The sequence below is a fragment of the Vicugna pacos genome, chromosome 15 (assembly GCF_048564905.1).
Source record: "Vicugna pacos chromosome 15, VicPac4, whole genome shotgun sequence".
Lineage (NCBI taxonomy): Eukaryota > Metazoa > Chordata > Mammalia > Artiodactyla > Camelidae > Vicugna > Vicugna pacos.
Window position 1 is genome coordinate 7,041,216 of NC_133001.1, and position 15,480 is coordinate 7,056,695.

The 15,480-nt window shown below is 36.3% G+C and overlaps 1 protein-coding gene and 1 pseudogene across 3 annotated transcripts in view; both read left to right on the forward strand.

Moving 5' to 3' along the window:
- Positions 1-499: 499 nt before the first annotated feature.
- The window catches only part of EXOC6B (exocyst complex component 6B), a 533,613-nt gene continuing 518,632 nt past the window's right edge, over positions 500-15,480 (forward strand). For 2 of the 3 annotated variants that reach the window (XM_006201563.4, XM_072937568.1), the window contains exon 1: positions 500-724. In XM_006201563.4, the coding sequence (XP_006201625.1) occupies positions 612-724 (113 nt within the window). In that variant the 5' untranslated portion in view covers positions 500-611. The remainder of the gene's footprint in view (positions 725-15,480) is intronic. The other variant, XM_072937567.1, reaches the window with a different exon arrangement.
- Positions 10,098-10,203, forward strand: LOC116279891 (U2 spliceosomal RNA; annotated as a pseudogene).

Sequence of the window (15,480 nt, forward strand, 5' to 3'; positions counted from 1 at the left end):
TGTTGTTGGCTTTCTGGGTGCTCCTCACACCTTCCGATGACATCTTTAATTTTCAGGCTTAGTCTCTCTATGAATCCTTCATGGCCAGAAGTGATCGCTGTGTTCGATTATCTGAACTGGTTTACAGCTACTTTCTGCTTTATCTCTTAGTTTTGGGTTTCTCCAGCTTTCTCCTCCTGATGGTTGAAACATCGCTCTCTGCAGAAATCTAGTTAGTTCTTTCTTAATATTCGCGTCTATAGAACTTTTGCACTTTGAGCAAGGATCTTATGTAAGAATTTGTAGGATTAGTGCCATTACCTGACTTAATCATTACTGCATATCATTTGTTAATGTTCCTGCCTTACAGTGGAGCTTTCAACACGAGTTTGTGGAATCAATGAATAAACGAGCGAAACCCAGTCTAACAATCTCCCAGGGAACTACAAATCCCAGCGGGCAGTGCGCGGAACGTCGGCGGACGTGATGACGCAAGGGGGCGTGACGACTATGAGGGAGGGGTCGTCCTGCGGATGGCCGGAGGCTGGGGTGGCTGTGGAGCCTTGGGTGAGAGAGCGAGTGAAAGGTGAGGCGAGCCAAGGAGGGGACGCGCTGCCGGGCGCCCCTAGTCTATGGAGCGGGGTAAGATGGCGGAGGCGGAGAGCCTGGAGACGGCGGCGGAGCACGAGCGGATCCTCCGAGAGATCGAGAGCACCGACACGGCCTGCATCGGGCCCACGCTCAGGTACCCTGGGTACCGGGGCCAAAGATGGGCGGGCACGGGCGGGACCGGAGGGCAGGCTCCTCTCGGGGCTGTGCGCCCGGCCGACTGCCCGCAGGGCCAGCGCCGGCCCCTCCCTTCGGAGAGCCGGGCGAGCGACCTCCACCCTCGGGGAGGCGGGTCTCGGTCCGCAGCCCCGACGTGGGGTCCCTTCCCGATGGTCGGCGCCGGCAGCCCGGTTACTCTGTAGGCGCCTCCTGTCTCCCTCAGGACTGGGGCAGCCTTCGTTCTCCCTCCGACGCTAGCCCGGCGCCGGGCAGCTAGAGAGCGCCCGACTGACGGTGGCTCTTAGCGGAGGCTCCGCCTGAGGGCATCACCCTTCTCCCTCCGACTCAGAACCCGTCCCGCCCTAGACAGAAGTCCAGCTCTTCGGGCAAAACCGAATTCACCCCACGATCTGTTGCGTGGAAATTAAACTCTTGCCTCCTTCAAATTACAACGACTTCTCAGAAACGAGTTCCTGAAAATCCTAGGCCTGGAAGGAAGGAAGTTTCCTTCAACCCGCGCGCCCCTCTCCTGGGAGCGGGTGCTTGCCGAACCCTGTCAGGAGGACAACCTCTTCCAAAGGTGCAGCCTCATGGTGCCCTCATCCCTGAGAAGTTATCTCCCCGCCGTCCCCTGTTACCATTACTTTGCCAACACACTCCCATTTTATTTGGAGATGTCAAAACAAACTCCCACCTTCCTCAACTTATTTAGCAAAACTTAGGTACCATTTACTATGTGCAGTGCAAGACATTTATTAACCGATTTACAAATATAACTTATTTAAACCGCAAAAGAATGTTATTAGGTAGGCACTATTATTACCTTCATTTCCCAGATGAAGCACAGAGAGGTTAAGTGACTTGTCTAAGGTCATAGAGAAAATAAAGTAGGGGAGTTGGGATTCCTACTCAGCAGTCTGGATCCAGTCTGCATTCTTAACCTCTGTTCTGCCTCAGTTGGGGACTACCATCTACCTGTACTTTCTGTTAGTTACTCACCAAGTGCAATTTCAAACTGTCTTTCTCCTTCCTCTTAGTTTACTAGTGCCCTAGAACTAACTTGTCTTCATCCTTCCTGTGGCTCCTTCTGATCTCCATGCAGCCAATAGAGAATTATCTTACCCATTTCTACAGTATTGGGTCACTGTTCCTCCCTTCAAAAAAAAAGTTATTACTCACTGCTTGGTTTTTTTTTTTCCCCTAATATTGAAGTGTAGTCAGTTGTCAATCTGGTGTACAGCATAGTGTTTCAGTCATACATACACATATATTTGTTTTCACATTCTTTTTCATTACAGATTATTATAAGATATTGAATATAGTTCCCTGTGCTATACAGTATAAACTTGTTGTTTACCTATTTTATATATAGTAGTTAGTATCTGCAAATCTCAAACTCCCAATTTACCCCTTCCCACCCTCTTCCCCCCGTATCCATAAGTTTGTTTGCTGTGTCTGTTAGTCTGTTTCTATTTTGTAGATAAGTTCATTAGTGTCTTCTTTTTTCTTTCTTCTTCTTTTTTTTTTAGATTCTGCATATGAGTGATATCATATCGTGTTTTTCTTTCTCTTTCTGGCTTGCTTCACTTAGACAATCTCCAGGTCTATCCATGTTGCTGCAAATGGCATTATTTTATTCTTTTTTATGGCTGAGTAGCATTCCATTGTATACTGCTTGTTTTTTCATGAGGATAGTTGGCTCATGAAAGTATTTGAAGGAAGGGCAAGCTGGCGACTTTACTTATTTCCACCTGCACAGCTTCCTTCTCTGGGACTCATTGTTAGCACAGTTCTCTCAGTGCCATCCCTGGGCATGACTATCCTTAGTCATGCTTTTTGTCCCTTATTGCATTATAATCATGACCATCATGCTCCTCTCTTTTCCTATTTTCTTGAGCTCTTAAGGGTAAATGACTCATTTTGTTATCTTTACTTTTATAAAAACTGAGGACTAACTGATATTCTAAATGCATTATTAATGGGTATTAATATTTGGTTTTCATAAAACAAAATGTTATTAGTGTTACTGAGGATGCTGTTTCAGTATTTTTCTAAGAAATTTGGCTACTGAGCTATAGATGGCAGCCAAGCAAAGCTGGAGCAGTTGGGATTACCAGAGTTTTTAGGAAGGATTCTTTATCAGAACATCTCCACTGTTGTCATGAGTTGGTTGTGATTTTCAATTGCTGTTATTCTTATATGATCAATGACTTAATTTAGTGTTATCAGTTTAGTTGGTTGTGATTTATTATGTCAACCCTTCACTGAATAGTGATGCGTATTTGTTCAACTGAATTTTGGCCTGTAATTTTCCATTATCTTGACTTAAGGATATATGTATCATGTTTAAAATATGTTACTCATTCTCCCTAAAATTTGCTTCGTTATTATTACTTAGTTCTTTTGGGGTTTTGTGGGTGTAGATGGATTAGGAATCTTTTGTCCTAAGGGGACATGGTAAAAAAAAAAAAGTTTAAGAACCACTGCGTTGGTTTTAGTTGCTTTTCCCGGCTGTTTTATCATTACTAGTGGGTTTTCATTTTTGACCTTGTCTTGGCAGATAACCCTAAATCTTACTATCAGACCCAAGATTCAGTCATTTGCACATCCTATAATATAAGTAGTACCCACTGTCTTTGTCTTTAGTCTGGCTTGTTCTCACCCATATTCATAGGGGATGATCTCATCTTTTTTGCTTATTCCATTCAGAGGCAGTGGCATGCACAGACTTGATATTTCAGATCCCAGGCCTTATCCTGGGTGCACCTCCATTAGTGTTATCTCCTGGTTTTACATCACAATCATTAGACAAGTTTGATTAAGGCAGTCGGCCCTCCTCCCTAACTTTACCCTTAGTCTCAAAACTCTACTCCTCTTCATCGTCTTTCCTAAGTCTTCCATCTTTTGAGGTAGCATTTTTAAGGCACCAGAGTCTTAGCTGTTTCTGACATAGGTTTTATAACTGAAGAGGGACTAAAGAACAGAGGATAACAGTAAATTGATTGCAGATATAAGATTAATATACACATCCCTAAAATTCCTGCTTTTCACAAAAATCCACTTAGCTACATCGCCTAGTCAGACTCTTTTTCTTTGCCAAGTATTACATTACTTGCTTTCCCTGCTGTAGTACCAAATTATTCTTCCAGTTTTATCCCTTTTTGTTTGAGGAGCCACAGTGACTTGACTTTTTCACCATATAGCAATCCTTATTTTAATTTTGAACAGTATGTATACTGTTAGTTGATTCCCATATATCATAAGGGAGTGCCTCGCGTTTTTTATTGAAATTCTGAAAATCCCAGGCATATCCATGCGTATAGAGGCTGTTGCCTAGCAAATTCTTTTGGGAAAGCAGCCATCTCTTTCTTCTCTGTCTTCATATCAAAAATTATTTTGTTAGTTGCAAGTCCTAATTTTGCAGATGAGGAAAGAGGCCCATAAGATGTTAGGGCCTGATTTTTTAAAAAAATAATATTGATTCCTGCTTTGTAGTACTAATACTAAAATATTGATCACAAATCACTCATGAATAATAGTGCATATTTTCATTTTTCTAATCCCATCTATATATCTCTAGTCTTTCATATCACTTATTGAGTAGAAGCCATTTCCTTGCTTTGCTCTGGGTGCTAGCAATTAAAGTTCAGTCTTAGTTTCTATTTAAAATTTTGTTTTTAAACTTTAAACTTTAACAGTGAAATAAATGCATTTAAAAACAAATGTAAATTAAAAAAGATTTGAGCTTTATTGAAATATAATTCATATACCATACCTTTCTCCCATTTAAACTGTCCGATTCAGTGGGTTTTATTTTTTTTTCTGGTACATTCAGAGTTGTGCAACCATCATCACAATCTAATTTTAGAACATTCTTATCACCCCCAAAAGAAACCCCATACCTATTGGTAGTCAGTCTTCATTCTGTCCCCCTTCCCCAGGCAGTCACTACTTCCTGTCTTTATGGATTTACCTATTCTGAACATTTCTTGTAAATGGAATCATACAATAAGTGTTTTTGTTGTGACTTGACATAGTATTTTTAGGGTTCATCCATATGGTAGCTTGTATTGTTACTTCATTTCTTTTCATTGCTGAGTAGTATTCCATTGTATGAATATACTATATTTTATGTATTCCATAGTTAATGAACATTGGGTTGTTTCCATATGTGGGCTGTTATGAGCAGTGCTTTTATGAACATTTGTATACTAGTTTTTGTGTGCACATATGCTCATTTCTCTTGGGTATGTATCTGGGAGTGGAATTTATAGTTCATATGATAACTGAACATTTTGAGGAACTGCCAAACCATTTAACAAAATGTCTGTACCATTTTGCATTCCCACCAGCAATGTATAAGGGTTCTGGTTTCTTCATATCCTTGTCAGCACTTTTTATTATCTTTTTTTAGTCATCTTAGTGGATATGAAGTTGTATCTCACTGTAGTTTTGATTTGCATTTCCCTAATGGTTAATCTTTTTGTGTACTTATTAGTTATTTGTGTATCTTCTTTGAAGCAATGTCTGTTCTGATCCTTTGTTCAACTTTTAGTTGGGTTATTTATCTTCTTATTGTTGAGTTGTAAGAGTTCTTTATATATTATGGTTGTAAGCCTCTTACCAGGTATATGATTTGCAAATGCTTTCTTCCATTCTTTGAGTTGTCTTTTCATTTTTGTTGATGGTATCATTTGCTGCACAAATGTTTTAAAATTTGATGTAGTCCAGTGTATCTAGTTTCCATTTTTTTGCTTGTGCTTTGGGTGTTATATCTAGGAAGCCTTTGCTTAACCTAAGGTTACAAGTATTTCCTCTTATATTTTTCCCAAGAGTTTTATAATTTTTTCTCTACATTAAGGTCTGTGATCCATTTTGAGTTAATTTTTGCCTGTAGTGTAAGGAAACATGTCCAGTTTCATTCTTTTACCTCTTGATATCCAGTTGTTCCAGCACCATTTGTTGAATGTCATCTCTCACCCAGATGTATTTCTGATTGATTTATCTTGATCTTTTTACTATGAAATTTATATTACTTTTCTGTAGCAGAAACTTAACATTCAAGACCCTGTCATTGTGTTTATTTGACTTTGCTGTTCAGCCTGACCTCCCTTGTTGAGCGTTCTCACTTGGGAAGAAGTTTTGCTCTAACCATTTCAGTTGAAGATTTTCTCTTTTTAGCTTAATTGCTGCCTTCCATTTCTGAGGTTCCTCTGTTACAAGAATGATGTGATTGCTGTATTTTATCTTGGTAAATCCTTTACTTTAGGGACTGATTCTTGTCCTACCTTATGGAATTGTTTTGTGTTATACCACCCAGTTTTAAGATTAACATATAGTGTTTTAATGGTAGAATCTTATCTATTTAATCTTTTTCACTGTTAAAACATGTCAACGTTATAAAAATTTTGGAAACTATATTAAGAATTACTTATAATCATGTAACACAACGTCTGTTATTTTGGTGCATTTCATTGTAGACCTTTGCTTTATATATTTTGTTGTTGAAAATCTGTATTCTTGGTGTAGTAACAATTTTCTGTTTTGCTTATTTGATTAAGTTGTGTGTAAAGCTGGTTCTTACAGAAAACAAGTTGAGAGGATATTTTCCAAAGCTGTCTTGCTCGATATTTTTTGACAACTTAATGTGAGGAACTGGCTCCCCCACTTACTGCTCCTGTGCCTTTGATCACATGGCTTTGTTTTCCATCCTCTGGCCTCGCCCATTCCCTGTGTTGTACAAAAACCAGTTAATCATAATACTTGGTTCATGACACTTTCTCATTACTGGTCCCTGCATGGACCTCTTTAAGCCATTAATTAATTGTTTTTATATGCAGTTAACCACCCGAGTGGGCATATTTTTCTCATCTTTAAAATGGGAATGACATTAACTACACTGTAGGAACAGTATTAAAAAAAAAAAAGGAAATAAAGCGTTCTTTACAGTATCTGCTGGGTGGTAGTCACTCTAATAATGTGAGTCAGCTGCCTTTGACCTTTGAGTTTGCCATGTGGACTTAGATATTTCTGTTTTTGATGTTATATTAACTCCTGAACTTTCTATTTGGAGTGGTTCTGGCACCCCCTCACTTTTTTTGCCTCCACGCCTGTAACTGAGGGATGTAATCATCATCATCAATAATCAGACCCTGAGAGTGGTTATTTTGAGATAGAGTGGAGAATGGAGGAGATAGGAAACAACGTTATAAAAGCTCTTCAGGTAATTCTAATATACTCCTGACGATCAATGAGGGGAAAGCAGTGATCTCCCATTGCTGATTGCCTAATTTTTAGTAGTAACTCCCTTTTAAAAGTAACATTTTTATATTTAATTTATAAATGTAATATAATGACTTTTAAAAGAATAGAAGAAACACAGCAAAAAACTTAATCCTACCACCCCATCACAACTCTTGCATTTGTATGTTTCTTTTTAACATTTTCCATATGCATTTTACTATATTGGAAGAGTATTATCATGTTGTGGTTTGCTTTTTCAGTTAACATGCTCTATACAGTTTCATACATTGTTATATATTACATATCTATATCATTTTCCTGGCTTCATTCATGAATTTATTAATTCATTCAGCAAATATTTATGGAATAACTTCTATGTGCCAGATACTCTTCCAGGCTCTGGGATACAACAGGGAACAAAACAGACATGTCCTGGCCCTTCTGGACCTTACATTCTAGGGGAGCACTCACAGCATAAACAGACACACAACTACGTAAAGTAATAATGCTATTTAGTGATTAGTGTGATGGGGCATTGTTTCTGATAAGGTGGTTAGAAAAAGTTGTTCTGGCAAAGGTTTGAAGAGAGTGAAGGAGCAAACCATACGACTCTCCTGGGGAAGTACCTTCCAGACAGTGGGCACAGCGAGAAGACCCTCAGAGGCATAGTGGTGGGAGGCGACGGTAGGAGATTAAGGAGGGTCCAGATCGTGTGGACTAAGAAAGAGACTTTGATTTTATTCTAGGTGTCATGGAAAGGTACAGGAGAGTTTTGAGCAGAAAAGTGAAATGCTCTTACTTAGGTGAAAGAACATTCTGGCTGCTGTGTGGAGACTGGAGTAAGAGAGGAAACAGGAAAACCAGTCAAAGGATATTTGCAGTAATAAGGGCTAAGTGATTGATGGCTGTAGCATGCAGTAAGGTATTGGGGAGGAGGTGATGAGAAACAGTTGGATTTAAAATGTATTTTGAAAGCAGAGCCAAAATGTTGGATTAGTTATGATGGTTAAAGAAAGAGAGGAATCAAGCTTAATTCCAAGACTCTTGGTTGGTCTAAGTAAATGGGTGAATGGTGGTGCTGTTTATTGGAATAGAGTGTAAAGGGGGAAAAGCTTTATTTTACTTCACAGCACTTACTACTGCCTGAAATGTAATTTTTGATGTCGCCTCCATTAGCATGTGTATTCCTAGAGGGGAGGAATTTTGTTCCTTTTGTTTGCTGCTATATCCTGGGAACCTAAAAAAGTGCCTGGCATAGAGCTGGTGTTCAACAAATATTGGTTGAATGAATAGAAGAATAAAATAATTGTATCACTAACTGTTAAATATCTGGGGTTGATTAGCTGATTTGCAGATTAACTATCTTAAAAAATATGAATAGGTTTTTGAGAGAAAAAAAAACTGCTGACAATCTTTAAAGCTTTGACATACCAGAAGTGTTTATTTTTCGGAATTAATATAATGTTAGGAATCCCTCTTTCTCTTCGTCAGAAGCATAATCTAAAATAATTGGCCCCTAAAGCCTGTCAGTTTTCAATATTTTGTACAGTGTTGTTAAAATTTTTTAAATTTAAGTATGATAACTCCAGTGATGAAAATGTCATAATCTAAGTACACATTGTATGAATAAAGCTTAGCATTTGGCAAAAAGTTAAAATTATTGTACCTTTGGGAAAGAGGGGTGAATAATGTTAAATAAGTTTCGTTACAATATTGGAATAGGATAATGATTTTTTTGTGGTTTGATGAAGAGAAGTTAGGTTTTATTTTAATGACGTCATTGGAATTGTCAAGCAAATTGGAAAAATGAAAAACTAAAAAAGCTCTCTAGTAGCTGATAAGACAATGCTGGTTTGGCTCAGTCAGCAATGGGCTCCCTGTCTTATTTTATTTGAGCTAAATAAACAAAAATTTTTGAAGCTCTTGCAGGTTATTCTGGTGTGTTATCTGATCAATTAGATTCAAACCATAGAAAATTAGTAGTCATGGGGAAATTCAATGTGAGAGCAGCATTTGGCAATCATTCCTGTGTTGACTTGGAAGAGTTTATTATTTATCATCAGGTCAAATATATAATGCTGGTGAAACCGATCTCTTGGAAATCTTACCTACTATAACTCTGGAACTAAAAAATGAATGGGTAAATTCTCTTTATTTGTATAGGTTTGAAATATTTTATTTAAAAAATGGAAGAAAAAGGATATGAACCAGAGATATTTTTCCATGTTTTCTCTATTTCTCCATTTTTTAGTTTGTAGTTTATCTTCTGTTGCATTTGTAATGCAGATATAAGCTTATATGATTTTATTCCCCTCCTCCCCTTTTTACAGAACTAGTTGTGTCCTGTAAATACAGTTTTGCAGCTTAGTGTTTTTATTCATCAGTATATTTTGGAGATCTGTCCATGTCAGCATGCAGAAATTTTCCTTATTTTTTTTTTAACAGCTACGTAGTGTGAGTGTACCATGGTTTATTCAGCCAGTCCCCTATTTCTGTATACTTGGGTTAATTCCAGTCATTTGTTGGACAAAATAATGCAACAGTGAATAACTTTGAATATTTGTCATTTCTTATTGTAAGTTTTTTATTGTATCTGTAGGATAGATTCCTGGAAGTGGGACTGCTGGGTAACATGATGAATGTATCTGTACTTTGGTAGGTATTACCCTCTGTAGAGGTTGTACCATTTTGCTCTCCTTCTAACAGTCTATGAAATTGCTCATTTCTCCATAGCTTTTTCAACAAAATGTGTGTTAGACTTTTGAGTTTTTGCCAATATGATAAATGACAAATGGTATTTCAGTGCAGTTTTTATTTTTACTTCTCTTACTGTGAGTAAGGCCGAACATCTCTTCATGTGTGTAAAGGCTCTCTCAGGTGTGTGTGTGTGTGTGTGTGTCTGTGTACTGTCTGCCCATGTCCTTTGCTTATTTTTTTTATAAGGTTGGTATTTTTCTTTTTGATTTGGGAATACCAGAAAAGAACTTTTGATAGTTTATGTTTTGCTTAAATACATCAGGAGTATACAAACTGAAATGGGTTGTGATTACTAAAACAAAGAAACGATTGTTTTTTAAGGGGTGAAAACTTCATTTTTATTCAGCCCCATTGCTTCTCAGCCTTTTGGCTAAGATCAAGTGTAGTATCTGTTCTTATCAGTTTAATACCTTTTTATTCAGCCTTTTTATTATTTTGATCATAAAGAGACATGAATAAACAGGCATTTAAAAAGAATTTAAAAAAATTATACCAGGAGGCTGTGATAATTTGAAATCAGAAGGTTTTTTGGGGGAGTGCAATAACATTATTAGAGAATGCTGCTTCATATACAAATAAAATTCTTAGCAAATCAGAGAATGCCAACATTTTAATAAATTCTTTACTTTAAAATGTTCTGGCATGCATTAATATGTTAACATAATTTCTAACATCAACACAATTAATATATGAATCAGCTGCAAAAAGTTATTGATAAGAACAGTTATTTAGTATGGTTTTGGAAGCAGTGTAGAATTTTAGATGACATTAATGATGTAGCTTCAGTTTAGAATATGATATGTATGAATATTAGGTCACTGAGAAAAAATAGATACTTTGATTCTTCACATCATTGAATTTGATAGTTTTTAGCATTTGCTAATGAGGCAATAGTTGATTTAACCACACTGAAATCAAGCTTCTAGCTGAAAGTAACTTGAAGAAATAAAATTAGTGACTTATTTATGAAATGTGTGAATCTGGGTTGAGATGCTGAGCAGTTATGACATTTACTATTTTCTTGGGGGAAACAGCAAAAATGAGGGGGAGGAGTTAAAAACTGTATTAAAAGCAGAGCTGAGCTTAAACACTTGAGACCTGAGCTGGCTAGTAGATTATTTCTCAGAGATGTCTGCTATGGCTGTGGGAAAAAAGAATAAAGCTGTTTTTGCAGTGTAGTAGTATCTGCTGGAGTATTTAGAAAACAAAGAAGACAGTTTGCTGACTAGCTGATGTTGTATGGACTTTGAATATTTGAAATGAGGAGAGATCATCTAAGAAATAGATAACAGTAATGAAATATTTTAATATTTTGGCTATTGAAAAAAACAATTTGTGGTGTATGTCTGTAAATTATATTTGTATTACATTTTACATTTCTAGATGTCCTCAGATATTAATGTTTTTCTTCAAATTGCAGGTAACTTAACATTAATATTTCCTCCACATTTTGACTATTTTTTTTAAGGGTGATTAATTTTGTCTTAACTCTGCTTTTGGGTTGTTCTCAATCTCCTTCCGTCCATATTCTGGTTGACAATTGACAGTTCTCTCTCTCTCTTTTTCTCTGATTTTCGCCTTGCCTTGTTCTAGAAGGGAATTAGATGGTTTTCAAAAATCTACATGATTTAAAAAATACATATAACAGATACATCAAAGGTGGCGAGCAAATTGGGGCAAGGGAAAACAGAGGTAGGAAAGAGACCATGAAGTCGAGAGTGAGAGCAGTTAAAAGATTATGCTTGTAAAGGTAGGCCATCAGTTTGGCTCTAGCCTTTCTAGCAGCTACTGCAAAAAAGAGACATGCTTTTTATTTGAGTTATGGTGTAAAATTAAAAAGTAGTTGCTTTGGAGAAGCACAGCTATTCTTGGTTCTGAGTAAGACCAGAGAACTGTTTCTCCCATATGTCCTCACAAAGAAGGCCCTGTATAATGTAACTTTAATATCCATATAGTAAAGCAGCAGTATGTGACAATCTGTTTCTTATGTTGTCCTTTAGTGAAAGCATATGGCATAACCAAAGCACAATTTAGTAAAAGCAGTTCTGCAGGGAGTCAAAGGAATACAGTTCTCTGCTGGTCTTGGCTTAATCAAGTCATGGATTTTATAATACCTACGGTGGAATTTGAGGGTACATTATCCCTCTTACCCCCCCCCTTTTTTTGATCATTGATCACTTTGAGAATCTTAAGAATGCTATAGACTCTTTCCTTAGTAAAATGCATGTGCCCAGTCTTCATACTTTCTAATCTGGAAGAGTGTATGCGTTGCATACACGTCAGGTAATTCTTTTTAGTAGTCAAGGTTTTTGATAAGTGATGAGTATCAGTGAGTTTCAGGTTGGTTGGTGGTTGGTTATTTATTTATTTATTTGCTTTTTTTCTCCTGAAGTATCACTTGCCAGTGTTCTTAGTTAAGTAAGAGCTATGTATGCTTTAAAAATAAACCAGCTGTGGGTTACATTATTATCTTTTCATGAAAGTTGATGAACCTGAATAAAAGCCACCTTATTCCTTCAAAAGAAGTAGAGTGAGAGAGAGTACCTAAGGATAGGGCCAAGGTTCTTCTCTAGAAGTTACTTTGGTTGTGTTCTAGCGATGAAATAAGTGCCACTAAAGCCACAATAATTTTATTCAGAACAGTCTTAAATTTGATGTTAAAAAAAAAAAACCAACCCATCGTGGCCATTTAAAAATTTGCCAACAAGTAAAGAAACTGTAGATGTTTTTGCATTAAACTATGTAATTTAGAATATACTTCCTGGAAAATGTATGCCCTGTTAAGGAGGTTATTTACCTGGAATGTCTGGATCCTACCCTGGTCTAGATTTATAATTAAAAAAAATTGAGATATAGAAGTCTTGGGGAAAGGGTATAGTTCAGTGGTAGAGTGCGTGCCTAGCATGTGTGAGGTGCTGGGTTCAATCCCCAGTACCTCCATTAAATAAATAAATAAATAAGCAAAACTATCCCCCCCAAAAAAACCCCAAAACAGAGATATATAAGTCTCAAGAGCATGATGATTCATAAAATAAATTTAAGCATGTAATATATATTTGCATAACTATTTTAAAACTTTAATAACATCCATTGCCCAGTTAAACATCCAGGTGAGCAAGAACTATCACAGTGCAACCAACTATATTACCTTAATGTGATTTGTGAAAGTGCATATGGACTGGAACTCTGTTAAAATACCTGTCTCCCACTCACAGTCGTGGCACACATTAACATGCATCTTGCACTGTAGTGAATTTACCTTCAGTTACTACTGTGAGTTGATAATGAGATTAGATAAAAGCAAAAGCAAAAACAATGACAGTAGTAACAAACTTTCTGAAAGAACAATTCTATCATTTTTTGAGTATTTAGATGTTTCCAGTGTTTAGAATGCTAGATAAATGTTCTATTGTATGTTAGATAAATGATGAAGGCCATTTGCCAGAAATGATGATTTGTATTAAAATGACTCTTTTGCTGTATTTATTTTTGGTTAAGAAGCTGTAGAGTAACACAGGCTTTCAGTTTTGATTGTGTTTTTATTTTTATTTTTAAATTTTATTTGTTTTTTAATTGAAATGTAGTCAGTTTACAATGTGTCAGTTTCTGGTGTGCAGCACAATACTTCAGTCATCCATATACATGTATTTATTTTCATATTCTTTTTCATTATAGGTTACTACAAGATTTTGAATATAGTTCCCTATGTTATACAGTAGAAACTTGTGGTTTATCTACTTTATATATAGTAGTTAGTATCTATAAATCTCAAACTCCCAATTCATCTCTTCCAACTCCTTTTCCCCTGTGGTAACCGTAAGTTTGTTTTCTATGTCTGTGAGTCTGTTTCTGTATTGTAAATAAGCTCGTTTGTCTTTTGTTTTTAGATTCCACATGTGAGTGGTATCATATGGTATTTTTCGTTCTCTGTCTGGCTTACTTCACTTAGAATGACAATCTCCAGGTCCATCCATGTTTCTACAATGGCATTATTTTATTCTTTTTTTATGGCTGAGTAGTATTCCATTCCAAGAAGTTCCATACCACAACTTCTTTATCCAGTTGTTTGTCGATGGACATTTATGTTGTTTCCATGATTGTGTTTTTATATACTTGGACATGGCAAATGGACAAAACATCTTTTGTCACTATGATATTATACTGTGGAGCACTGACATCTTGTTGCATGTCCAAACCTTTGCTCTATATTGTTCCCAATATTTCCATTTTAAAAAAGTGCTTTTTTATGTTTTCCCCCTTTGCAAATTGTGGATTTGTTTCTTTCCTCATATTTATGCTTGCTTTTTGTATTTCCCTTCTGCTTCCTGAAATTTAGAACTTTGAAACACACACACCCAGTAAAACATCTAAGCAAGCAAGAATCATCACTGTGCAACTAACTTTCACTTTCTGGGGAAATCTGGTGTCAATAAACAACAAAATTCTAAGGGTATTGATATGAAATGTGATCTTACCAAACAATATAAATGAGTAAAAACAGTATACATTGAGCATGACTGAATCTATGTTATAAAGTGTTTTTGGTATGGAGTTTGGTTTTGGGAAAGACATGTTTGTGTAACACACACACATACACACACACACACACACACACACACACACACAAAAGAAAGAAGGGAGCTAGCCAAACATTTTGTTTTTGATGAGGTATAAGAATTACTCGACATTTGTAAGGGAGAAGTGTACAACAAAGCTCTTTTGGCATTGGAGTATCAAAAGAAAGAGGAAAATGAAATTAGAAGAGCTCTGGAAATCTAAAGAAAAATAAACTACTGGAAGTAAATGTGGATCTGACTGTACACATTTATTATTTGCTTTTTTTAAAATGAAACATTTTATTTTGAGATAGAGATTCACATGCAGTTTTAAGAAATTATACAGAGAGCCCCTGTACCCTTTACATAGTTTCCTCCACTAGTAACATCTTGCAAAACTGTAGCACACTCTATCAGGACCAAGATAATGACATTGTTTCTTGACAGTCAAGATATAGAACATTTTCATCATTGCAAGAATCCCTCATGTTGCCCTTTTATAACCACAGCTGTTTTCCTTCTGTCCTCATCTGCTCTTTAGCCCCCGAAGATCACTAAACTCCATTTCTATAATTTTGTCATTTTCATCAAAATTATTGTGGTATATCAATAGTCTGTTCCTTTTTATTGTAGAATAGTATTATTCCATGGTATACCATAGTTGTTTAATCATTTACCCATTAAAGGACATGTGGCTTGTTTCCTTGACTATTAAAATAAAGTTGCTATAAATATTTGTGTAAAGGCTTTTGTGTGAACATACATTTTTACTTCTCTTGGGTATACAGCTAGGAGTGGAATTGCTGGATCATATGATAACTGTGGGTTTAACTATTTGAGGAACTACTAAACTTGTTTTCTAAAGTAGCCATACCATTTTACATCTTATCAGCAGAGTATGCAGATTCTAGTTTTTCCAGATCCTTGCCAGTGTTTGGTGTCACTGTTTTTTATTTTAGCCATTCTGACATATATATATATATATATATATATATAGTAATATCTCATTGTGGTTTTAATTTGCATTTTTCTGATTGCTAATGATGTCCAATATCTTTTTATGTGCTTATTTGCCATATCCAATTTGTTGAATTGTCTCTTCATGTCTTATGTCCATTTTCCAAATGGATTTTTAAAAAAATAATGAGTTTTGAAAATTCTTTATAAATTCTAGATA